The 23,728-nt window shown below is 35.1% G+C and overlaps 5 protein-coding genes and 1 long non-coding RNA gene across 7 annotated transcripts; 1 reads left to right on the top strand and 5 right to left on the bottom strand.

Moving 5' to 3' along the window:
• Positions 1-2,345: 2,345 nt before the first annotated feature.
• On the bottom strand, positions 2,346-5,775 carry LOC9316181 (beta-glucosidase 15). Its single transcript, XM_002880068.2, has 12 exons — positions 5,356-5,775; positions 5,173-5,242; positions 4,840-4,898; positions 4,645-4,720; positions 4,462-4,539; positions 4,182-4,269; positions 3,800-4,055; positions 3,351-3,684; positions 3,226-3,257; positions 3,007-3,109; positions 2,826-2,922; positions 2,346-2,733 (listed from the first exon to the last, which is right to left on the bottom strand). Exons 1-12 carry the CDS (start codon positions 5,503-5,505, stop codon positions 2,553-2,555), a joined length of 1,524 nt encoding a protein of 507 aa, XP_002880114.1. The 5' UTR covers positions 5,506-5,775; the 3' UTR covers positions 2,346-2,552.
• Positions 5,776-7,796: 2,021 nt separating this feature from the next.
• LOC110229338 lies at positions 7,797-9,244 on the bottom strand. Its single transcript, XR_002332741.1, has 3 exons — positions 9,014-9,244; positions 8,393-8,870; positions 7,797-8,153 (listed from the first exon to the last, which is right to left on the bottom strand). It is a non-coding gene; the product is annotated as an uncharacterized LOC110229338 (long non-coding RNA).
• Positions 9,245-9,503: 259 nt separating this feature from the next.
• On the bottom strand, positions 9,504-12,858 carry LOC9318029 (beta-glucosidase 27). The gene is made up of 11 exons (XM_002880067.2): positions 12,256-12,858; positions 12,016-12,176; positions 11,793-11,924; positions 11,631-11,708; positions 11,437-11,524; positions 11,061-11,316; positions 10,768-10,883; positions 10,447-10,664; positions 10,239-10,376; positions 10,021-10,129; positions 9,504-9,904 (listed from the first exon to the last, which is right to left on the bottom strand). Exons 1-11 carry the CDS (start codon positions 12,261-12,263, stop codon positions 9,589-9,591), a joined length of 1,620 nt encoding a protein of 539 aa, XP_002880113.1. The 5' UTR covers positions 12,264-12,858; the 3' UTR covers positions 9,504-9,588.
• A 1,558-nt stretch (positions 12,859-14,416) lies between these two features.
• Positions 14,417-17,319, top strand: LOC9316180 (protein EMSY-LIKE 4). The gene is made up of 10 exons (XM_021029160.1): positions 14,417-14,774; positions 15,069-15,268; positions 15,366-15,475; positions 15,573-15,822; positions 15,898-16,119; positions 16,215-16,283; positions 16,393-16,629; positions 16,710-16,778; positions 16,871-16,934; positions 17,087-17,319. Exons 1-10 carry the CDS (start codon positions 14,747-14,749, stop codon positions 17,104-17,106), a joined length of 1,269 nt encoding a protein of 422 aa, XP_020884819.1. The 5' UTR covers positions 14,417-14,746; the 3' UTR covers positions 17,107-17,319.
• A 56-nt stretch (positions 17,320-17,375) lies between these two features.
• Positions 17,376-20,715, bottom strand: LOC9316179 (titin homolog). The gene is made up of 3 exons (XM_021029159.1): positions 20,019-20,715; positions 19,375-19,921; positions 17,376-18,527 (listed from the first exon to the last, which is right to left on the bottom strand). The coding sequence occupies exons 1-3, from the start codon at positions 20,480-20,482 to the stop codon at positions 17,571-17,573; spliced, it is 1,968 nt and encodes a 655-aa protein (XP_020884818.1). The 5' UTR covers positions 20,483-20,715; the 3' UTR covers positions 17,376-17,570.
• Positions 20,716-21,182: 467 nt separating this feature from the next.
• On the bottom strand, positions 21,183-23,628 carry LOC9316178 (protein N-terminal asparagine amidohydrolase). 2 transcript variants are annotated; one of them, XM_002880065.2, is made up of 9 exons: positions 23,352-23,628; positions 23,000-23,182; positions 22,833-22,897; positions 22,661-22,760; positions 22,516-22,554; positions 22,219-22,404; positions 21,852-22,030; positions 21,573-21,692; positions 21,183-21,479 (listed from the first exon to the last, which is right to left on the bottom strand). In XM_002880065.2, the coding sequence occupies exons 1-9, from the start codon at positions 23,418-23,420 to the stop codon at positions 21,374-21,376; spliced, it is 1,047 nt and encodes a 348-aa protein (XP_002880111.1). In that variant the 5' UTR covers positions 23,421-23,628; the 3' UTR covers positions 21,183-21,373. The 2 variants fall into 2 exon arrangements, with proteins under 2 accessions (XP_002880111.1, XP_020884821.1); XM_021029162.1 differs by lacking the exon at positions 23,000-23,182 and having other exon boundaries at positions 23,352-23,527.
• Between the last annotated feature and the right edge of the window lie 100 nt (positions 23,629-23,728).

The following is a 23,728-nucleotide window of genomic DNA, read 5'->3' as shown; positions in this document are numbered from 1 at the left end:
TATTTTATTCCCGAAGGAATTGGAGTTTTAATTAGTTATTGAAATTTAAGATAACTTATTTTCGATTCATCTGGAATGAATCTCTGAAATTTTGTAATGCTTATCAAAAACCTCCAATTCCGATTCCGCAAAAAAATAAAAAAATAAATAAATATCAAAGAGTGAAATGATTCCATATTGAAAATGCAAATATAACAGAATGTGAATCCTCCTGAATTTGAATATCCAGATATTGTTCCTTTTATTCCATTGGTGGATAAACATCGTGCCGTGAAATCTATCCACATATAGTGTATATATAATATGATATTGGTAATGAAGATATAAAAGATACTTAAATTCATTCCTGACAGTTTTTACATTCTAAGCTGTAAACTTCGATTTCTTGTGGACTTAATCTCTGAAATATTTGTTGATAGTAGGTATTCTTAGTTTTTCTAAATATCCATTAATTTACATTTTTTCTAACAAAGAATAGTTATATTTGACATCATTTGTTATAATATCTTGGACGTAAAAATTCTTAAATTGCTACAAATCTAATTATGTATAAAAATTCTTATATTCTGAAAAAAGTTATATGTGTACTGATAATAATAGCATTTGGAATGCCTGATACTCCACTTTGGCTCGTGAGAAGCTGTATAATTTACCAGCAGGCAGTGAATGTTACATATAGTATAACTAATCAGTTTGGATATGGTCACAATCATGTCTTCATTCATAAGTACGTACTATACGTGGTTAGTGACGACAAGTGAATCTGTACACGCAATTTAATTTTAAAACATATCTTCTCTTCAAAAGTTGGGCACTGTCAAACTGGGAAAGCTTAACCCATTAGGCCCAGTTCTGAACATAATCTTGAGTGATTTAAATAATATTAAGATTATCTTATGTGTCATGTGAGCAATCAAAGCAATGCAATAATTTGGTCACTGACGAACCATTCTTTTTTTTTTAGGTCCGATATCAGCTTTTAGTAAAATTTATACGAGAGCGTAAACCAATAGTCGCAACTCGAACTTAGGATTTACATAACTTTTACTTAAAACATCAGTAGAATTTATCGATTGAACTATTGATTTTGGAATAGTATTTATAAAACCGTGCATAACATTAATGTAAGTATTTGGATCAAATTCAGGTACTAAGTGGTCGCATAGTCGCCTTTACTGACTTCTTGTTGTTAGTTGTTGCTATGCACGCATGAGAGACTAGTTTGAGTTTTAACTCTTTGTAGTTTGTACTTTTCTTTAGTCAAACGGCGTGAAGAATTTTTCCTCCGGATAATAGTGGGGCCGCTAAGAAAATAGAATTATTAAACTGATGTATTTAACCTTAAATGATTTGAAATTAGTGGAAAAGATGAAGCTTAACTACACTAATATTTTCTGAAATGACATCAACGTATGTTTACTCTTTCTGTCCAAGAATTTTATTCTTCTCTAAGAATTTTTTTTTTTTTGTGGGAGATGAAAGAAAATTTGATATTGGAAGATCTGGAAATCTTCTCTATAGATACCAAAGTCTTGAAATTATTTCGGATAATAAGGAAATCTCTACTCCTCACTTAAAAGCTTAAGATATATTGGATTGGATCATAGATTTAAAGCAAGATTCTTCTTAACCCAAGTATCTCTTAGAGAATTAGGTTAACTGTTGGAAGTTATGTTTTCATTAGCATAAAGATCTTTTATACAGGCCACAACGTCTTAAAATAAAAAAAGGAAAAACACTCCAAGCAAATTCAAAAAGGGAAAACACCTAAACTATAGTTCTAATGCATAAAGGAAAACACCAAAACCCATTAGCCGTATAAGAAAACGATGTCACACAAAACAAATCCTGCCTGAACGATTCACTAATTGTTTTTCTAGATTGAAACACATTAACGTTTAAAAAGCATTTCAGTTCAAGTTGATTCTAGTAAAGTAAGATGCCAATTTGCCATCTATAGGAATGAGAGACAAATTTAAAGAAAAACGACGATTTACCATAATAAGAAAATAAAAAATCGAGAGGCTTTTGTATTCACTGGGCATTCTATTTGAATGTGTATAATAGAATATTCTCACACAGAAGCGAATAATTGTTACATATTATAGCAGTACTGTCAACATCACACATGCTATAATCAATAATGGGACCATCACAATCTTAAAGAAATATCAATAATCCAACTCATAATACCATATATGATCATCTTTGAAAACCATGAGATTATTAAAAGGAGAATGAAAGAGTGCACCTCTTTTTAAAGATCGAAACTTTTTTTCAGATTGAGATTATAAGCTGAATTGTAGATGTTACAAACTCTGCCTATATCGTTTTCACATGTTCTCAGTTTTAATCTTTTTCCAACGATTTTAATATTAATTTTCCTTATACAACGTACGTAACATCGAAAGATGATTTAACATCGGCTATACATCAATCGAGTTCTTTGTTAAAATAGCTAAAACCATTTCTCATTATTTCCAAAGGAGAAAAAAAAATATAAATCTCTCAGAGTAACAGAGAAACTAATATAATGAAATATACATATCTCATCAATTGTTTTTCTTTTCATTCAATAATTTTTTGAACCACTCAGCCGATTTCTTGGGATACCTCTTACATCCATCTTTGAAATCCACGTAAACCAGCCCAAACCGGACCGTGTATCCCGTTGCCCATTCGAAATTGTCTAGCAACGACCATGCGAAAAATCCCTTCACGTTGGCTCCAACCCTAAAATTTGCATTTGCACCAGAATTACATGAATATTATGATTGTTTAGGTCGAATTGGGAGTTTTACGGCTAGATATAAAAGGATGCTTACGAGATAGCGTCTTGAACCATTTCGAGATGTCGAGCATAGTAATCGATCCTGTCACCATCTTGAAGGAAGATTTTATTGGTACTAAATTCATCTCTCCCTACAAAGATTAATACACATCATTAGGAAACTAAAGGAATATCTATACATATCAATAACTGAAGCAGTTGTTTGTGTGAATTACCGTTTTCGGTTATGTACATGACAGGGTCCTTGAACTTGTATTTTGCATAGAGGACAAGATCACGAATTCCCTTTGGATATATTAAAAGCCAATCTGATGCAGCCTATAAAATAAAACCCACAAATAGACAGTTTAGCTCAGCAGTTGTTGGGTTTATGAGATTGAATAAATTCATAAATATTGATAACCGTTGCAAGTTTTTCGAGTCTAGACAAGTACCTTTGGACCGATGGGAACTCCGTCTCTTTCACCTGATTCGAATACAAGCATAGATTTCGGACTCGTAAAATTTCGATTAAATTAGTTCTATAAAACGAAAAAAACAGGATGAGAAGAAAACGGACCTGTGACACTAGCACAAGGATCAGAGAACATAGTAACATCTTTGGTGGAGCAGGGAACATCCTTTGCATAAGTGGAGGAGTAATAGTTGATGCCAATGAAATCATATGAGCCTTTCAGCATCTTAGATTGTTGTGCAGTGAATATAGGTAAGCGGCCGCCTTTTACATTGTTGACCATATCAACCGGGTATTTACCGGTCACAAGCGGCTCCATAAAGTAGTCAAATGTGAAAGCCATGGCTCGTGCCGCAGCTAATCTATCCTCAGGTGATTCTGTATATGGCAAGTTCCAACCCGCGTTCAAAGCAATACCAACTTGACCATTTTGAGAAGCCTATGAAAACAACATTTAAGATCTTATTTGTCACAATATGAACTAAATAAACATGGCAAGATTCAGTGATCTGTAACTTGATGCTTAAGAAACAGAGCATTTTTTTCCTTCTAACCTTGTATTTTTCTCTGTAGACTTGGACGGCGGCTCCGTGAGCAAGGATGAGATTGTGACCAACAATATAAGGCTCAGTGGCTCCATTTCCACCGGTGCAATTAGGGTTTGTGAATTTGGAGCATCTTCCTGGAGCCATAACACCTGCAACATATCCTTGTTGCACCACTGTCAATGGCTCGTTCAATGTCATCCAATGCTTCACTCTATCTCCAAAACTCTTGAAGCAAATATCCGCATAATCCCGGAAATCGTTCCTATATCATTACATAACAAAACAAAATTAATCTGATTTGTCTTGTTAATTGTACTGGCTAGTAAACCTTGAGTATCTATATACAAATGCTATATATAAAAAAAAGTTATAGGTTTGGGGGACTTACACAATCTCGGCACCTCGGAATCCGCCATAAGCATCTTCAAGGGCTTGTGGTGTGTCCCAATGGAACATGGTTGCAAAAGGCTTAATTCCTGTATACAGTTACATAATATTTACATTAGTTATGCGTTGTTGCGTTTGTAACTAAAGTATGATACCCTAATTTGCTAAGCTTAATTTTTAGAAATTTTTAGTCCTTTTTAATACTAAAAGCTTAATGTAAAGTCATATGAAACAGAGAGCGTTACTTTAGCATGCGTGTCAAATTGGATTTTGTCTTTTACCTTTGGACAAAAGCGCATTGATCAAGTTGTTGTAATAGTCAATACCAGCCTGGTTGATTCCTCCTCTTAGATTCCCACCTAAATAAGAAACAACTAGTAATTATTGGTACTAAGTGAGAAATATGAATTTCATGTGTGAATAATCTTCAAAGAAGAAGAAGATCAGACGTTAAGATAACTTACGAGGCAAGATCCTCGACCATGAGATTGAGAATCTGTATGCATTGAATCCAATTTGATGCAACAAAGCCACATCTTCCTGCATCGATAATTATTTTTTTAATAATGATGATCAAAGAATGTGACTGGTTATGAAGCCAATGGAAATAAGAACAACAATTTTTTTTTACATATGTAATCCAAAAAATGGAAAATTACCTTGTAAAGATGGTAAGAATTATCTGCAACAGACCCATTGCTACCATCCTTTATCTTCTCTGGAAATTTAAAATTAAGTATTAATTTCAGCTTATTAACTATTAATCTCATTGAAAAATCAAAAACAGAGTATTTTAGGAAAATAAAATTAGGCATTAATTCTCAGGGACAACTAGCTAACATTTGACTTCTTTTTCCAATTCTCATCAATTCTTGAATGATCAACCCATTTTTCATATGAACAGATTCACACATATAGATAATACATCTATACTGATTCACAGATCTTGAATTTAAATATTCATAGAAAACAATGGGAATAAAAATAAAAACCTGGGTATTTCTCAGAGAAGGTATCCCAGATACTTGGTCCTCTACCATCTTCATGAGCAGCTCCTTCGACCTATGAAGTGTAAAAAAAAAAAAGAACCCATAAATTCTCTAACAAAAAAAACAAAAATCTCTAACCAGTAATCGGAACTTTTTTTTAATAAGAAGAAACCAAAAAAAAGGTACCTGGTAAGCAGAGGTTGCAGACCCAAAAATGAAATCTTCAGGAAAATCACTTCTTCGTAATTTAGGTGTTGAAGAGTTGTTGTTGGCAAGAACTTCGTTGGAGGCCAAGACAATGAGCACTACTAGCAAAGAGAGATGATCACCTTTCATTCTTAAATTTTTTTCTTATGATTATTAAATCTTGTTTTCTGTTAAGAAGATGAAATTTAAGTGGAGGTTTATATAGGGAAGAGAATTACAACTGGTGGATATGTATGTGAATATCTAAATAGTAGAGCTATTTGAGAAAGATGATCTGGTAGAGAGTAATATGATAAAATATTCTAATTTTCTTAATTAGTAAACGGAAAATTCAAAATGACCTTATCAAGTTATATCAAAATAGGAAAGAATGTAAAACGTGAGTGATTTTTGTTTTTACATAATTTTTGCATCGACTTTTTAGAAAACATCAAAACAACCGGCATCGATTATCTAAAGCTGAGTCATTATTATTAATTTTTTTTTTTGAGAAAATTCAAAGCATCATTGCACGTCTTGTAGAGATTTTCGGGATGTGCTAATTTTCTCAAGGAACGTGAAGACGTGTTAGTATTGATAAGTCCATTTTCGTCATTTTGTGTTAAAACATCTTTTGATAGAATATCGACAAGTTTCTTGTAACGGCTATTATTTCGAATTTCAATTAATTACTTTTGTTTTACTTCTTTCTTTAAACGTTTGTTTCAAGATTTTTATATTATTTATATTTTGTAGAGGAAAAAGGTTATTTTCACAGGTTGGTGTAGTCTGGAACACGTTTGGACTGTCGGTCAAAATACACAATATATTTATCAAACCTAACATGATATATTTAAAAAATTAATTAACACTCTCTTTGATTTTCAACGTCCTCGGATCTTTTTCCACATTTATCAGAAATGAAGAAGACAGCTATCATATTAAATTTTATATTCTTTAAAGCTAGTAAAAAATTTTACTACCAAAATATTTATATTTTAAATACTTTTCGTTACAAAAAATTACTTTTAACAAAACAGTTAGATACCAATTTATTTGTAAAATTTATTCAAAAATTGATGAAATCAAACTAGAGCAGGAGAAAACTTTATCAAGTTGTGGGTTGTCTTAGCCATCACCGACACCGATTACTGATTAGTTTTCAGTTGTCATTTTTCAAATTTATGTATTTCTTAAATAATATAGCTATTGTCAGAGTAATTTGCTGGGCCAAAAAAGCGAACTTCTCTAATGGGCCGAAACATTGACGGGATAAGTAGATGTCTCACCAGTCACAAATAGCTATCGTTTAAATTGGGTTATTATTACATTATAACTAGGTCGAAACCCGCGCTACGCTGCGAGATACCTATTTAAAATGTTTTTGTTTGATATTTATATTTAATTGTTTGTAATAGTTAAATTATAATGTTTGTAATCACAATTCAATCAAAAATAGTAAATGTATAAACATGACTTATCATTGTTGTGGTTCATAAACTCACTTATCAGAAAGTTAATATTTTCAATGAGATAACTCTTTTATGATGCATGTAAACTAAATACAAATGAAAAAAAGATATAGATTGCAAACTTTGTAGTTAAATTGATAGAAAGAACGCTAACCAAGTAATTTAAATACGTAAAGCACATACTACCTAGCAAACTTTGTAATGTCACTCGATGTTGATCACAACGACGTAAAAGGCTTAATTCTTTGTTGCCAATTAAAACAACGACAACAACACATAACTAACGACATAACCAGCGATTATTTTCAACGACAGTATTCAACTTCATTGTTCTATAAAACTTTGTGAAATTCGACCCTTATATATTACAATCGATCTCTTAATTTGAGAGAGTAACTTAATGTTAATTTGAGCTTATCATCTTGCTTCTTCGATAACACAAAACAAAAGAGTAGCCAAACTTAAATTTAAACAATAAAGAAATATCATATCTCTAGACATTTGAAAAAGCAGAAGATATAATAAATTAAGTACATCTTATTAGACATCATTTGCAATTGTAATAAATCACACTATTTGTTATTTTATTTATTTATTGATAAGTCGATAAATCCCACAATTTGTTACTACATCTCTGTACTTAAGAAAAAGAGATATGATTCAAAAAAAAAACTTTTTACTTTTTGTTTCATTCTAAACCCAGACATCACTCATTCTAAACTATGGTTCATTTGTAATGTCAATGGGTTACACTAATCTTAAATAAGCACCAACCCTTATCTAATACCGCATAGCATGATAATTAGGTGTTTTGCAAACAAAGTAATAGGTAGACAAAGAAATTGATCCATGCCTTTAAAGTTTAAATAAAGAGGCTTCCCAAGCCATTTTTTTCTAATTGATCAAAACAGTATAAAGCATTTGAACCCATTACGTAGCATGAATTAAATTGATAAAAAACATATGAGATTAACAAAAATTGCAACCTTTTTCAACATTAACGTTAAAGCATTTTAACACTGCAACTAAAACCAATAAAACATTAAAAACTGCATGAAATATTAGAATAGCTAAGTCATCCAGGATCACTACCATGGCTACAACTAAAACCATTAGAGATAAGAACGCAACCTAGGCGAGGGCACTAAAAAAGCCAAGCTCCTCTGCTGTGGAGAAGACACCAAGCTTTCAAGCTTCTCAATAGATAACGATATGAGTCCCAAGCCCTCTGATTTGGACAGCGTACCAGATTTTGAGAGACTCCAACGTTATTCTTGACACATGTGAGAGCTCATTTCCAAGCTTCTCAATAGATAACGATATAACCTATAAAATGAGAAGAGTTCATTTCTGACAATCGATTCACTTAAGAAAGTAAAGAACCAAAACGTCTTCACCATTTAAACACGCAATATTTAAATTCAACAATTTTTTCACCCATATGCTATTTTAATCACCCAAGTTTCAATATTTCAAACGGATTCACTTAAGAAAGCAAAGCATAAAAACATCTTCACATGGGCAATCCATCAAACACATGGTGTGCAACATTCAAATTCACTAACCTTCCTTGAAGCCTAGCGATCTGGTACTTAATTTCCTGAGCTTCGGTATCAAGAAATTACTCAATCAGGTCCGCCGCAGTATGTGGTACAACTCTAGACTAAGAAAACCCAAAAACCCAAAATCAATGAACAATCAAACCCAAATCAATACAAACTTTGAAGCATGGTTAATGGTTTAATACAATCAATACAACCTTGAGGATCTGTTTTACTTGTCTAATTCACTCCCAAAACACTTGGGTTTGTTGTGTCGTTTTAGTAACGAACACCCTGCCGTTGGTCAAAATACGAACCCGAAACGCATCATGATTAGGATGATAAATCTCTAGAGCTCCACTAACCGAATGAAATGGGATTTGTGAAGCTTTCAAGTTCTTCTTTCTCTAAATATTTGAACATCTCAAAATTCAGCTAAAAGCTCTGCGTCTTTGCCATGTTTTTTCATCATCTACTTCCTCTGTTTATCACATTTTGTTTCCTGATACATATAATTTAGAACCTCAACCGAAAAATAGAAAGATAAATAAACTTGAATTGTAAATTATTTTTCTTTAGCAAGACAAATCGAAGTGGGTTTCAGACTTTTCAATTTTAAGTTAATCAAAGCGCATCAAGTCGCACCATAAACAGATTGCTTCTTCAACCGCCGATCTAACACAAAAACTGCAGCTCTCGTTAATATTCTAGCGAAATCAACAAAATTCCAACAAGTCCAAGCTCTGGGCATTCACTGTTCTCCATAATCGCCAATTCAGTCGCCGATCGAAGTGTGTTTGGGGTTAGATGCGGCGAGCTAACTCGTGTGAAACGATTCTTTTCGTTTTTTCTGTTTTAGGCATAAAAAATGTGATGTTTTTCAAGAGGAAAAAATAAACTGACGTGGACGGAGAACTGATGTGCTGTATTAATCGTTATAATTTGATTAGGTAAAAGTTTTAATGATGTGTCATGCTGAGAAGAGCTGAAAAATCTGAGGTGTCAGACCAGGAGAGAAACCTAGTGTTTTTATTGTATTGATTATTATTATTTTTTGTTATTATTAAATAATTGTTTTGCATTATATCATTAATAACGACCAAAACACATTAAATTAAATAAAATAAAACCGCCATTAGTCTATAACTTTATTTTAAGTTCATTTTTTCGAAGTTTTACATTCACATGCAAACAAAAAATAATCAAATAAACAAATGATCTTAGAAAAGGAGTTCTAATGCTTTCGAGGATTCAGACATCTTAGGTATAAAGCAGGAAAATGAACCAGAAGATGTTAAGAATCTCTTCCTCTTCTTGTTAACAACAAAATTCAACGAGCCTTCCTTCTCCGAATCCTCGATATCTTCTTTCTTCAAAAACTCTTTGAACCACATTGCAGACATTTTGGGATAACGTTTTAGACCGTTGTTGTAGTCTACGTAGAACAATCCGTATCGAACTCCATAACCAGCGTTCCATTCGCAATTATCGAGCAATGACCATGCATAGTATCCTTCTACTTGAACACCATCTTCCCTAAAAAGAAAAAAGAACAACATGAATGTTAAGACCTTTTTGTTTTCCAATGTCGATATTTAGGTTGCCGCACATGTTTATTGTTTGTCAAGAAACTAAATAGAGTAGTGACTTACTTGATGGCTTGGTGGATGCTTTGGAGATGTATTTTGTGGTACTCTGTCCTCTGGAGATCCATCAAGTTTGAAAGTTTTGCTTTCTTCTCATAGTCTAAATCGCAATGTCCTATCAATTTCAATATATATGAAATAATGTTAATAATTTTCATGATTTCACTCTCCGAATAAGTGAATAAAATTTGAAATAGTTGCACATAAAGATATTAAATTTGTACCATTTTCAGTTATCATAAAGTTAGGGCTTCCGTATCTGTTTTTGGCATAAACCAAAAACTTTCTTAACCCTTGTGGGTATAAAAAGTCCCATTCTGAACCACCTCTAGGACCCAAAGTTTGTCCTGCTTTGTTTTGTTCTGTTTCAAAACAAACTTGTGAGCCAAGAAACCACAAAAGATATTGGAAAAAGAAAAAAGAAAAACTTACTTTTCCATTCGATGTGTGCGTCAGATCTCCAATCGGGAATATTAGGATCCACGTCAACAACATTTTTAACGTAAAAGGCACTGTAATAATTTGCTCCAACGAAGTCAAAAGATCCTTTTAACTTCTTAGATTGCGCTGCAGTAAACGACGGTAATCTTTTTCCAATCAACTTTTTCATGACTTCCGGATAATCTCCATAGACCGTTGGATCCATGTGCCTATTAAAAAAAAACAAAAAAAAATTTAATCCCCCATAATTATTATTAGTCACTGTTATAATAAAGATAAGTTTCAATTATATATATAAGATCGATCACTCACCAGCCAAACATAAATTCCATGGCACGCTCGACCGCTTCTTGATCTTTAGGACAGTTCGAGTCATAAGGTTCGAACCAGACCGGACAATGTGCAATACCAATTTTCCCATCTTTACACTATAACACAGAATATCATTGTATCATTGTATATCAATAAATTTAGTAACGATCAATTTACTAAAATTCCAGTATATAATGTATCTGAAAAGAAAAGAAAAGATTTATGCATGCGTACGTGGATAAAAGAGTATAGACAAAAAAAAACACTTATTAACAGATCAGTTTTTGTTGTACCTTTGGGTTATCCCTGAAGACTTCAACAGCCTCGGCATGAGCCAAGAGTAGATTGTGACTAACATTATAAACCTCACGACCCGATTCACCAGCCAAAGCTGCTTCGTTCATGTATTTGGAGGCACGGCCAGGAGCTTTTCTCCCGGTATCATACCCGCCAATACTATAAACCCACGGCTCATTTAGTGTCACCCAATACTTTACACGGTCGCCAAATTCCTCAAAACATATAGTGGCGAAGTCGCGGAAATCATCACTGCATGCATCAATAATATGATTATTGGTATATGCATAAAGTTAGATGTTTATTGAAAATCATTTAACGCTAAAGAAAAGGTATATATATATAACTGATGTTTAATATCTAGCTACTTACACAACTTTTTCGCTTAGAAAACCATTGTATTCATCTTCTAAGGCTTGTGGAGTGTCCCAATGGAACAAAGTCGCGAGAGGAGTGATTCCTGTTACGTGTGATCATGGTAATTAGAATACACATACGAATTGACAATTTCATATAAAGATTCAAATGTTTTGATATATATATACAAGAGAGGGATCATGTTATACTATTAGCTAGGAGTTCATCGATGAGGTCGTTATAAAATTTGATTCCCTCCTTGTTCACTCCTCTACTTTTCTTTCCATCTATACATAAAAAAGGTTAAAATTTTACATAATGAGTTTGGTGAAAGGTAATAAAGAAAAAAAGTTCTGAGGTTTATGACTTACGAGGAAGAATCCGAGGCCATGAGATTGAGAATCTGAATGAATCCATATTGATATCTTTCATTCTTTGAATATCTTCCTTGTAATGGTGATAAAACTCCACAGCTTGGTCCGCATCAGAGTAACAATTCCTTTCTGGCACGTATGAATTAAAGCTTTAATTAGTTTACATGAATACTAAACAAATACATAAGAAATATGTATCGATAGATTGATAGATATAAACCTGGATGCTTGCGGACAAAAGTATCCCAAACACTTAGCCCTCGAGAGGCATCGTTAACAGCCCCTTCGTATTGGTAAGCCGATGAGGCTGTCCCAAACAAGAAGCCTTCAGGGAAATCGGATCGGCCAAACGAACTTTTATCCGCGTAAATCTTCTTTCCTCTGATATAAAATTAGAAACCATTAATAGATTATTTTTTACGTTCATTTATATGTTTGCATTTAAGTTATTATGACTTACTGAATCATTTTGGTTTTGCAACTTAATGAAGATCTTGCAAGAATGAAGCCGAGCTATATATCTTTTATTCTTTCTGAAAAGTAACAAAGAAATGAAATGAATGTAATGGGAAATGGGTTGTGATTGAAACGATGGGATAAGGTTTATATAGGCAAATGACATCGTATGAAGGAACCAGGAAAATTCTAACTTTAATATGGTTCATTTACAGATTATCCCTACATGCCATAGTCAAACTAGTTGCCTGTGTGACTACGTCTGTTGACTCGACTTATTTTTATATTTGCTTCGCATTGCGATCACGAGCTAGATTGTCCTATGTTGACCTCAAAAATGAATAAAACAGTGTCGGGGAGATTACGCTGCTACTAGGGTGTGGATCTAAGAATTGTGGATAAAACTGTTTCTGTTTTTCTCCTTCTTAAAACTAGAAACTTTCAAACTTTGATATTTTATTTCAGAAATTAATCTTTGGTAATACTTACAATTGTTCTAGCAAATAAGCCACTTACTACTATCTATCTAACTAATCCGCGTAACATATTTTTTTGTGTTTATGTAACTTAAATCTGCGTAATCCTGGTGAGATAACTTTTTCCTAAAGATGATATTGGAATGGTGATATATTCCTTTTTTCTCTATAAAAGAGTAAAAGACTTTGTTTTTTTTATATATATATATATATATAAAGACCTTGTTTTTGGCCAAGTTTGTTGACTTCTTGAATATGTAAATAATCATCACTCAGTAAATAGGGTAATGTGCTAGAATCCCTTATCTTTATTCATCCATATAGACTGAGGCTGGAGGAGGTTAAAAATACAAATCTAATTTATTTATTCTGACGACCAAAATAAATAATTTATCCTTTTAAGTATTAGTATTCCAGTTGCCAATAAAGCATATAAGACGACTCGGCTATTAATTTATCATAATCAATTCTATTAATAACTTGATCAACTTAAAACAACTAAAGAACTTTGACATAATAAAAAAAACAACAACTGAAGAAGACCGGAAAATCAAAAGATTCACGACAGTTGAGTAGTTAGCAAGATAAAGGAACCACATATTAATCACTTGATTAGCAAAAAAAAAAATGCTTTACCAAAAAAAAAATCTTAATCATTCGTATATTATTGGAGATTTTGGATCGTGGTATAATGAAAAATTAAATATAAATAGAGATAAATATTTGAGAAAACAGATGGAAGATATCTAATGGTGAAAATTGAGAAGTCGATTTTCAGGTCAATAATGAATTGAATTGATCGTAAATATCGATGTTCTATACGTATGAAACTCTCGAACCACGGGCGTAATTTCTCCACTAGTCCAATTCTCGACCGTCCCTGGTACGTGTATCAATTTATATCACAAAATTTATAAAATGCAACTCCACAAAATTGTTGACAAAACAAAAAAGGAACTCCACAAAATTGAAACTTGAATCGCATAAATCGTCACCAAGTTTTATAGCAAGTTTCAAGAATATTAAGTTGACTTTGAATAACTCCTACAATCTGATTGGATTCGTATCGATTCTTGTAGATTATAATGTTTTCGAAGAAACGTTCCATATATCAACAGTGTAATGCCGATTACTTAGAATTGATCGTCTTCGGAGACACCGATTTTCCTCGTGATGACATAAGCATGCAGGGTTAGGTAGAGACGTAGAGTTAAAATTAATGTTACAACGAAACATTGGAAGAATAACAAAATAATCATATATATAAAAAAAAGAGTTAGAGGATCCATCAAAATTGAACTCTTTCTTTATCGTACTATTTTCTATTTTTGGGTCAGCTATTTCACTTTTTCCAAGTTTGAATACGAATTTTCCCACGTACACTACGTTGACGTAGTTCTATTTAACTTGGAACATATTTGAGCAACAACATCCGTTTTGTAGTTATCAATTATCATACAAATAGTTGGGCCTACTTATAAAACTAATGGGCTTGGGTAAGGCTTTACACAGAGTCTGGATTTTGTGTCTAGTTATTTTAAATTTCAGTTATAAAACCCAACATTACAAAACAACTCTGTAAGGAGAACACGTAGATAGGAATGAAACGACGGCGTTTTGATTCCCTCGTAAATATTTTGATAACTTTAATGAGAATGAATCTACGAAAATTTAATTTAATTTCTCAACAATTTGTTTTTGTTTTTGTTTTTTTTTTAAAAATTAAATATCGTCTGTGTTCTTATTTTGGCAAATAATGAGCTTTCGGCAAAATCTGTAATCTCTAAGCTGAATCACTTGTTGTGGAGCTCTGATTTGTTGCCGGAGCAAGAATTTGATCCGTCGCTTCTTTCTTTTTAAAAGCTCGACAAGTACAAAATTGAGCTCAAACCAAAATCGAGTCTTCTTCTAAGTCAAATTGAAATCAACCTCGCGCAATTGTTCTTTGCTCTACTTGATTCTTCGTCTTGCTTCTCCAATTTCACCTTCGAGATTAGTCTCTTGATTAAAGCTTCGTAAATGGACTACGAACCAATTGATAGCAGTGGTTAGTTCCCGAAAGTGTTTAGATTTAGCTCGTTGTTCTCTCTTCTTCTCTATCAGTCGCTGAAATTAGGGTTTTACACAACTTTTGGGATTTCTCCGTACGATTACTGTTATACATTGTGTTTTTTTTTGTGGGTTGGTGTTTTAAGCTGAGAGTGAGACTGAATTTGACTTAAACATATCTCGTTTGTTCTAAAGCTGAAACCTTTTGTATGTAATGTGTGGTAATGATTGAATTACAAAGGTTTGATTTTGATGATGCAACATTGATTGATTTTACCTGTGGTGTCTTCAGGAACTGATGATGATCTGCCACCGTCACGAGGAGGAGGACGTGTGGCTGCTAATGGAAGATCTTTGAATCTTCCTCCATCTTATCCAAAGATATATGATGATGTTGCTGCTGATATGGAAGCTCAGATTCACCAGATTGAGAAGGAAGCATATATCTCTGTTCTAAGAGCCTTTAAAGCTCAAGGAGATGCTATTTCATGGGTAGTTTTGATGAATCTTGGTCTACTTTTATTTCTCTTGTTGTGTTAGGTTCTTGTTAGGTATAGTGACATGTATTTTATGTATGTATCTTGTTCAGGAAAAAGAAGGTGTAATCACTGAGCTACGTAGAGAGTTGAGTTTATCGAATGAGGAGCATAGAGAACTTCTAGGTCGTGTTAACGCAGATGATACAATACGAAGGATAAGGTGAGAGCTATAATCTGAGCAATAATATAGTCGTTTCAGCATGTGAAAAGTTTCTTTCTTTTTTTCTATCAATAACATAAGGTTTTTCGGTTATTAGGGAATGGAGACAATCTGGAGGAATGCAACCAAGTGTGCGCAATGCTGCTCAAGTGGTTCACGATACATTGCCAAGCCCTTCTGTTCCAGCTTCTATTAAGAAGCACAAACCAAACCAGCCAATTCCTGCTCAACCATTCGCCAGTTCTTCACCTACTTTTCATCCTCAAGCTGATCCCACTCACCCATTTGCTTCATCCACAGCCAAACGGGGAGCTGTTCCTATTGTCAAGGGCAAAAAGCATAAACCAGTGAGTTAAAAACTCAGAAAATTGGAATGTTTTTTACTCAGAAAATATCTTCTTACAAGTTTCTTCTGTTTCTAGGTTTTTCCTGGTTCGTCTTCCACAAAACCCGTCCCATACCATCCTTCAGATCAACCTCCACGAGGACAAGTCATGAACAGATTACCAATTGTTCCTACCAGTTCAAGTGAACCCACAAACGGAACCGATCCTGAATCTTTTATTGGCAAAAGAGTTAGAACAAAGTGGCCTGAAGACAATACATTTTACGACGCTGTCATTACCATGTATAATCCAGTTGAGGTGTGTGGCTTCATAAGATTGGCATAAAGTTTCTGTTCTTATAAAATACGAAGTTTCTCTACTTGCTTAAATATTCCTTTAATCTTGAATTTTAGGGTCGCCATGCTTTAGTTTATGACATTGCAACAGCTCATGAGACATGGGAATGGGTTAATCTCTCAGAGGTAATTACTTTTTGATCAGTAGTCTGCTGAGACTTATGAGTAGAATGTTCTAAACTTTGGTCAACAATTCTTTGTTAGTTTTTAACCAAGATCTCAAATTCTTTAACAGATATCTCCTGGGGATATAGAGTGGATAGGAGAGGATCCTGGGGTTTGTAATCGATATGGTTATAACGGACAAGGTCATGAACTAAATAGAACTACCGGACCCAACAGTATTCCACAACGAGGAAGCGGTTTGGCAAAGAACACTATCAGAAAGGATTTCAGAACATCACAGAATGGAACTGGGAAAAAGAAACATCTCAATATACGAATCCGCCAAACAAATGTCCTAATCAGAGAGGTTGGTATCAATTGTTTACAAGGCGAGTTTTACAGCACGATAATTAAGGATATTTCTCAAATGATGATGGTATCTGATAGGTGGAGAGAGTTCTTGGTTCACACAATCCAGATCCCCACGAAGTTGAAAGGGCTAGGAGAATTTTGGAGGTTTGATCGCTACAACAACAATGATCTTTTCGTACATAGTTCTGATTATACATACAAAAGTCTTCAGTGCTCTATTATTAACTTTAATCTAGGAGCACGAGCATGCACTTGTGGGCGCAATTGCAAAGCTTGGAAATATTTCCGATGGAGAAAACGGCAAGTTTTTAATTTGATATATCAAGCATTTAGTATATTCGAGCCCTATTTCCTCAGTGATAATCCTCCATTTGAGCAAATAAAGACGAAATGCTTATAATTTCAGATCAAATACATTCACTGAAATTCTCGCTCTCTGTTCTTTTCTATAGAAGGTGCATTTCGTCAGTAGCTTATGTTTGAATCAAGCAATTTTGCCAAGGCACAGTGCAATGTGCGGTCCCTGAGGAGCCGGTGAAGAAGAGATCGAAGGTCAAAGTCTCACCTTCTTTGATGTTACCCTTTTTTTGGGTATTTGACTGTAATTTTTTGCTGACACTAGAGATTAGCTTGACCTGGATCTTGGTTTTGTTGGATATATGTTCAATGGAGTAGTTTCGGTATCTTGTCACTGTAGCTCGAGCTTTTTTAGGGACTCAAATGGTGGAAATGAGCAAAATATAATAGAAAAGAAGGAATGAATATTACTGATGCCAGCAAGCAAAAATACACTTTCCCTAATCCATACCATAACTATGAGAATATGACCCCTAGTGTTAGAATTAAGATAAAATACTCCAAAGCATACTCTATGGATATACAGTACCCTGTGCTCTTAAGAGAAGACACCAAAGGGGCAAAAGGTGTTTTCAATTCTCATTTTCTGATTCTTTTCTTTGGCTGTTTATTGTCCTTTCCCGTGCTTCCGGTATCTCTACCCCGTTTTCCTGAGGCAGATGCGGTTGTAGTTGCTCCTGACTCTGCTGTTTTCTTCTGCGGTCTCCCAGGGGCTCTTTTCACCGGAGTATTCTCTACCTCGGCCTTCGTTTTACCCACACTGCTACTTCGAAGTTCTCTTGGTTTTGTTTTACTATCTTTCTTACCATTTCCACCGCTCTTATTCTGATCTTTAGCTTCTTTTTGCGGAGAGTTCTTCTTTAATCTCTTCAAGAAATCAGCCACACTCTTCTTCTTATCTGATGAAACCGTTTTCTTCTCTGTTTTACTTGTATCTTGTTTACTACTATTATCATTCAACGAATTTGTTTTCGACTCTGTCTGTTTCTGTTTGTTCTTGCCTTTGCCCGTCTTGGTATTATTAGTTACAACTGCAGCACCAGCAACCACTTTGTTGGCCCTTCTCGAGCTTCTTACACCAGTCACAGTGTTGTCTTTCTCCTCTGATAATGTCTCTTCTTTCGTCTCCTCTTTTTGGCTAAAGCTTGATGACGAAGGAGAAGCCTTAGCGGAAACAGAACTCCTCTTCTTACAAACAACTAGTGTAGCCGAAGATTTCTGTCTAGAGAGAGACGAGTCTGATGTTTCAGCATCCGCTTTGCCACTACGCATACCCGATGCTTCCCGGTTTATTAACCTGGGACCAGCTTTTCCGGTATCTTTCCTTATTTCTTGAGAAACAATGGCTCTTAGTTCGTGAGCGGCCATTGATTCTGAGGAAGATAAAGGAAAAAACACAATGGCGTTTGTGAAGAGAAGCTGTAGATCTCTGTAAAAAGTGATGCTTGAAGAATCATAAGATCCTTGCTTCAACTTTCTCTGTATCGTCTCAATATCCAAATGTTGCTTAATCATGCTCTTGTAATCCTTAGCCTCCTGCGTGTTAATGGACTTATAAACGTAAGTGACAAATATAGGTCCATTAGGACCAACAAAAAAGCCCAAAATAAAAAAAAGTTAGCGGAAAGACACGATAAAGCCATGCTACACCAAGACTCTGCCACGTGGACTAGATTGAGTGACCAAAACGACAACAGGTGACCACGAAAAAAGTGGGTTCGTTAAATTAAATTTTTTTTTTCCCTCTTCACCTTCTCTCTCCATATTTTTTTTTTTTTTATAACCGTGATCATCCCAAAGGCTTTCTAGGCCCAAAGACTAATCCACGAAGCCTTGCACCCGGATACGCTTTATTCCATCGTTAAGGGAGCGGCTAGGTGGCCAACCCGAATCGAAAACCCAGGAAGGGAAACTCACAGCCGTGAGCCCTTTACCAACTGGACCAACGTGGGTTGGTTACCTTCTCTCTCCATATTTAAACATTCCCATAAATTGTCGAATAAAATTCTAAAATGGACGTAAAAATATATTTGAAAATGAACAGATTCCATATATAATATAGAGTATTTATTCAAAATATAAAATTTCTAGAATACAGATTACAAGAACTTTGTAAGAAGATTTCGCTTTTATGTTTCCTAATACTTATTTTACGAATTCACTTGGAAGGAATATTATTAAATTATAATATCCGTATTTAGGTATGAACAATTAATAGTTCGATTTTATTTTCACTCACGATTTATAATAAAGAAACGTAAAAGAGAAAAGAAACGCGTTTGATTTAAGATTTAAGATTGAATATTAAATAAAAAAATAGAAGGAAAAAAAGATATTAGCATACCACTTACCAAAAAAAAAAAAAAAAAAGATATTAGCATACCTGGCTCCGAAGCCGGCGTTCGAACAAAGATCCACGCGGATGGGACCGAATCAGATCAAGAAGACCAATCAACGGCTGTGATTTACTCTCAGCCGATCTGATGTCGCCGGAACCACCCTGTTTCCTTCGTTTCCGTTTCCATTTCGTTTCCGACGTCCCTGATTCGCCTAACTCGTCTGAGTGACTCGCTTCCGATCCTCTACTAACCGATCCTTCCTCCTCCTCCACCGCCGCCGCCGCATCGTTATAAACCGGATCAGGATCCGGATTATTATTATCATTACCCGAGTCATCATCTCGAGTCTGACTCGGTTCATCTCCGCCAACTCTCTCGTCTTCTCCGACGGTTTCTGTCGAGTTCGACTCGTTCATCGACCTGTTTTCCCGATCAGATTCCTCCACCGCTGAAACCACCGCCTTTCCATGGTGCTCGGATTCAGAACCGTCGTTCTCCGATCTCTCTCCTTTCCTCTCATCTTCCAGATCTGGTTTCTCTTCTCCAACTTCTCTCTCCTCCTCTAATTTCTTAACCTTCAATTGAAGCGATCTAAGAACAAAAAAAAGAAATAAAAACAAATTCAAAACCGGAAAAAATCTCAGATCCGACGGAGAGAGAGAGAAGCAGAGATTCTTTGTTTCCGTACAGTATCGAACAATCATATCGCTCAACTTCACGACGGAGCTCAGCTACACGAAGGTTACGTAGCTGTTCAAGCCAAGGGATATTATTACCGACTCTCTCTTCTTCTTCTTCTTCCACCGTCGCCGTCGCAGCCGCATCGGTTTTTGCTTGGTCCTGAAATCGACGCTTGAGATCTCGATACTTGTGCCTACAATCATTAGCGGAAGCGAGGATGTGGGAGAGAGAGCTCCGGGATCGAACCTCCGTAGCGACGGAATCCCAATCACCAAATCCGTGTCGTTTAACGGCGCATGCTAATAACAGCTCTTCCCACGTGCCCCATGTTTGTGCTTGGCTCTTCTTACTGTTGTTATCATCTTCATGTTCTTCGATGTAATCATTATCAGTGCAAATATACTTGTTGGTGTTAGTATCGTCGACGTTCATGTTATAAGATCGTGCTTCTTCTTCTTCTTCCTTGCTCATCCTTTTTCCATACAGACTCGTCTCTCCCTTTCTCTCACACAAACAAAAACGCTCGCAGTTTTAGGGATTTTTATTCTTTTTTTCTCTTATAATATTTTTAAAAATTTGTATAGTTGCTTTCTTGTCTAACTCGCTCGCTTAATATTTTTTCGTGCTTTTTTTCTCTCATCTTATTTAAATACTTGTGTGTTTTGATTAAGGTATAATAAAATCCGTATAAATTCAAATCAAATCAATCTATCGAGTTTAGATTTGTTTCCTATAAGTAATGAGATCTATACTAAATTACTAATACTAGCATACGACTACACCAATTCAAAGGGATTAAGTAACCCTAGTTTTTAACCGCTGCTTTTTATCCTTTGACCCTTCCCCTTTTTCAACCATTAGGCCAAATAATGGTGATGGCCAGGGAACAGCGATCCCTCCTCCGCATCCGCTGCTAGATTCAATGTCATGTTAAATTGTCCCGGTTAGGATTCGTTCAACATCTTTCGGGAAGAAGGTTTGAAAATATTTACAAGAATGGCCCTCTTTGGTTTCTTCTACTTTCTAGAAACAGAATGCCTTATTTCCGTCGTGTTGTTGGTGAAAGGTAGGTCGGACTTCGTTTACGAATCATGCTAAGGCCTAAGTGTAGTATTATTATTTTATCAATTGGAATGTCTGGTTTGGATTTGACTAAGCTTTGAAATTGGAATGTCTAAACCATGGGCCGCAACATATAGGCCTACCGGACCCGATTGGGCCCAATAGGTATCTTCATATTTTCATACAATCGATCCAAGTGCAAACAAGTCCGAGTAATTTACTCAAAATGTAGATACATACAATAACCGTTGCGTTTAGCCAGATTTCTGGATAATGGTCATGATGGGTAGGGAGAGAAAGTCAGCATCTTTTCCAGTGTCCATCGACAGTCCTTTCAAACACGCGTGGTTGTCTTTTTGGGAAGGTTTTGCTCCAATCTGGATGTTTTAGTAAATACTCCCAAATCCTGAAACACAAAAAGAAGAAAGAGAATGTAAATTTTCCATGTTGCGTTTGTGGCCTAGATTATGATCCAATGGAAGCTTCCAAAATGACTAACCTTCTTGAATTGTCTACGAAGTCTGGACCTTCAGCAGAAGGTGACGTAGAACAATTTATGAGGATTTCTTCATCAGTAAGCTGATTAAGTTCCCAAACATATTCAACCAAGCGCATTGTCCTGTGTATTACAAACAAAAACACGATTTACGAAACTGCAACTGCAATGGGGAGTATTGGATAGAGTAATTACTTCTAAATCTCGTGAGAAAGACAAATATATAATGGTAGATCATGCGATTATATGTAATGTCACAGAAGTAGCGTTTTGTTTTTTTACCAGCGGCATGGTGCAATGATGAATCTATCAGTTTTTGTGTCATATGTGTCGAGTAACTTTCCCTTCCAGCTAGAATCTAAAAATGATGATGAAACTCGAATTCTTCTAACAATCTCATCCGGACATCTAGATGTTCTGTCGAAACTGGCTGGGAAAATTGCACCGGTGGAGGTATTCACCTAATAAAATGTTTCCAACAAAACAGGGTAACGATGATTATTTATGAAATGTTTTCAAGCAATCCTATTGTCTAGTTAAAGACCTCCTAGTTCTTTCTTATCCGTGAGGAGGAAAGAACCAACTACTACATCTTCTAATTAACATCCTAAAACAATAAAAAGGGTAAATAGTGAGAGAGTAGGCTAACCAGGCATCCATTAAAAATGGGGCACGTGTTCGCTTGTGCATCCAACTTGGTATTGTGCCCAAGAATAAAGAGGGTTTGAATGTGAAAGTTTTCTCTTCTCTTCTGCAAGGTTTCTACTAATTTGCAACACAAAGGAAATGAGTAACCCTCTGGTTTGGCATAGTCACCACCACTACCATCAGCATTCTGCATATAACAGTCAATACATTCAGCTAAAGACCACAACAGTCAATACATTCAGCTAAAGACCACTCTACAGCTTAGTACTAACTAGACTGAGAAATATAGAGAGCACACTTTTATGTCTACATCTTCATAACCACCAACCATATGTACCTGCATACAAAGCCGTGGACATATTCAAAAGTACTCAGAATAAAATACTGAATGATTAACATAAGCTCAAAGACACTTGGTAATCTAAATAGGGAAGTGATAATACATCTAACTCGGCATCTACGTCATCCTCTAAAACCAATGATAACATCTGGCTTATCCCCAAATCCACAATCTCTGGCGAATCCATATGCGCAACAGACGTCCTGCAATTTCAGATGATCATAAAAATTTTGCACCTCATCCTCTTAATAAGCATATAAAAGATCAATCCTTACATTCCAGATTTTCTGTTGCGGATAACAAGCCCTACGCAAGTTGTTGCTTCATCGGTGCCAACAAACTAATTCTCATTCAATAAAACAAATGGGCAAAATCATTAGAGAACCAACAATACTAGAGTGGATACTTTTAAGATGGGACTTGTGAGTCAACAACAACATACATCAACGAGAGCTGGATTCACAACAGCAAATTCTCTTTGGAATATGTAAACATATCTGTCTTTTGTTGAGCTCTCTGAATCACTTTCATCAAAAGAAACATTCTTTTCCTCAAGATTCTTAAAAGAATCAGAAGCTAACGTTATCACAGGATGACTCATTACATCAAGAAGCAAGCTACTTCTCTGTTCACCAAATGATGTATATGTTAGCCATTTTGTGATTAGAGTTTTGGCTTACTTCAAATTCAAACAGATTGTGAAACAGAACAATGATTACTTTTGGTTACTTATTAGCAAATCCTAGTTAAACAATTAAATGGAGATTTGTGAGAGGCGAAGAAATAAAATCTACCTGAGATGAAGAAGACAAGGAAGATGAGCTATTCTCATCTCGAACTGGCACTCCACCAACGTAGATCATTATCGCCGGCGAGAGAGTTCAACGGCGGCGATGACAAATGAGAAGCAATCGCCGATGACTTTTAACGAGAACAGCCTTGAAATTTCTACTAAATTAACAAGTCGCGTATATATACCCTAAGTAAATAATTACTTTCCGTTTTCAGTTTGTGGGACAAAACAGCGTGACGTTTTTGGTTTTTCCATAAGACAAGAACTTGCTAAATTGCGAATCTACCCTTGATGTTTTTTACCTTCTAATAATCTACCCCATAAGTTTAAGAAACATTGGCTAAATATTCGAAATCTGAATCTTGAATTTTTGAACTT

Source organism: Arabidopsis lyrata (genome assembly GCF_000004255.2).
Source record: "Arabidopsis lyrata subsp. lyrata unplaced genomic scaffold ARALYscaffold_4, whole genome shotgun sequence".
In the NCBI taxonomy this organism is placed as follows: domain Eukaryota; kingdom Viridiplantae; phylum Streptophyta; class Magnoliopsida; order Brassicales; family Brassicaceae; genus Arabidopsis; species Arabidopsis lyrata.
This window is presented reverse-complemented; position numbering and strand designations above follow the sequence as displayed.

Bases quoted from the DNA above. Each gene is read 5' to 3' on its own strand.
- LOC9316181 (XM_002880068.2), bottom strand. From the start codon at position 5,505: ATGAAAGGTGATCATCTCTCTTTGCTAGTAGTGCTCATTGTCTTGGCC. The intron at 3,685-3,799 runs GTTAGAAGGAAA...TTGTTTTCATAG, and splicing joins TCTACAGAGAAAAATACAAG to GCTTCTCAAAATGGTCAAGT. The intron at 2,734-2,825 runs GTAAGCATCCTT...TGCAAATTTTAG, and splicing joins ATGGTTCAAGACGCTATCTC to GGTTGGAGCCAACGTGAAGG.
- LOC9318029 (XM_002880067.2), bottom strand. The intron at 11,525-11,630 runs GTATAACATGAT...CACACGTAACAG, and splicing joins CGATGAACTCCTAGCTAATA to GAATCACTCCTCTCGCGACT. The intron at 10,884-11,060 runs GTACAACAAAAA...TCTGTGTTATAG, and splicing joins TCTTCAGGGATAACCCAAAG to TGTAAAGATGGGAAAATTGG.
- LOC9316180 (XM_021029160.1), top strand. From the start codon at position 14,747: ATGGACTACGAACCAATTGATAGCAGTG. The intron at 16,284-16,392 runs GTAATTACTTTT...ATTCTTTAACAG, and splicing joins AATGGGTTAATCTCTCAGAG to ATATCTCCTGGGGATATAGA. The intron at 16,630-16,709 runs GTTGGTATCAAT...GGTATCTGATAG, and splicing joins CAAATGTCCTAATCAGAGAG to GTGGAGAGAGTTCTTGGTTC.
- LOC9316179 (XM_021029159.1), bottom strand. From the start codon at position 20,482: ATGAGCAAGGAAGAAGAAGAAGAAGCACGATCTTATAACATGAACGTC. The intron at 19,922-20,018 runs GTACGGAAACAA...TTTTGTTCTTAG, and splicing joins CGATATGATTGTTCGATACT to ATCGCTTCAATTGAAGGTTA. The intron at 18,528-19,374 runs GTATGCTAATAT...ATTAACACGCAG, and splicing joins AACGCCGGCTTCGGAGCCAG to GAGGCTAAGGATTACAAGAG.
- LOC9316178 (XM_002880065.2), bottom strand. From the start codon at position 23,420: ATGATCTACGTTGGTGGAGTGCCAGTTCGAGATGAGAATAGCTCATCT. The intron at 22,031-22,218 runs GTTAGCCTACTC...ACATTTTATTAG, and splicing joins CCATTTTTAATGGATGCCTG to GTGAATACCTCCACCGGTGC. The intron at 21,480-21,572 runs GTTAGTCATTTT...TTTGTGTTTCAG, and splicing joins TTCGTAGACAATTCAAGAAG to GATTTGGGAGTATTTACTAA.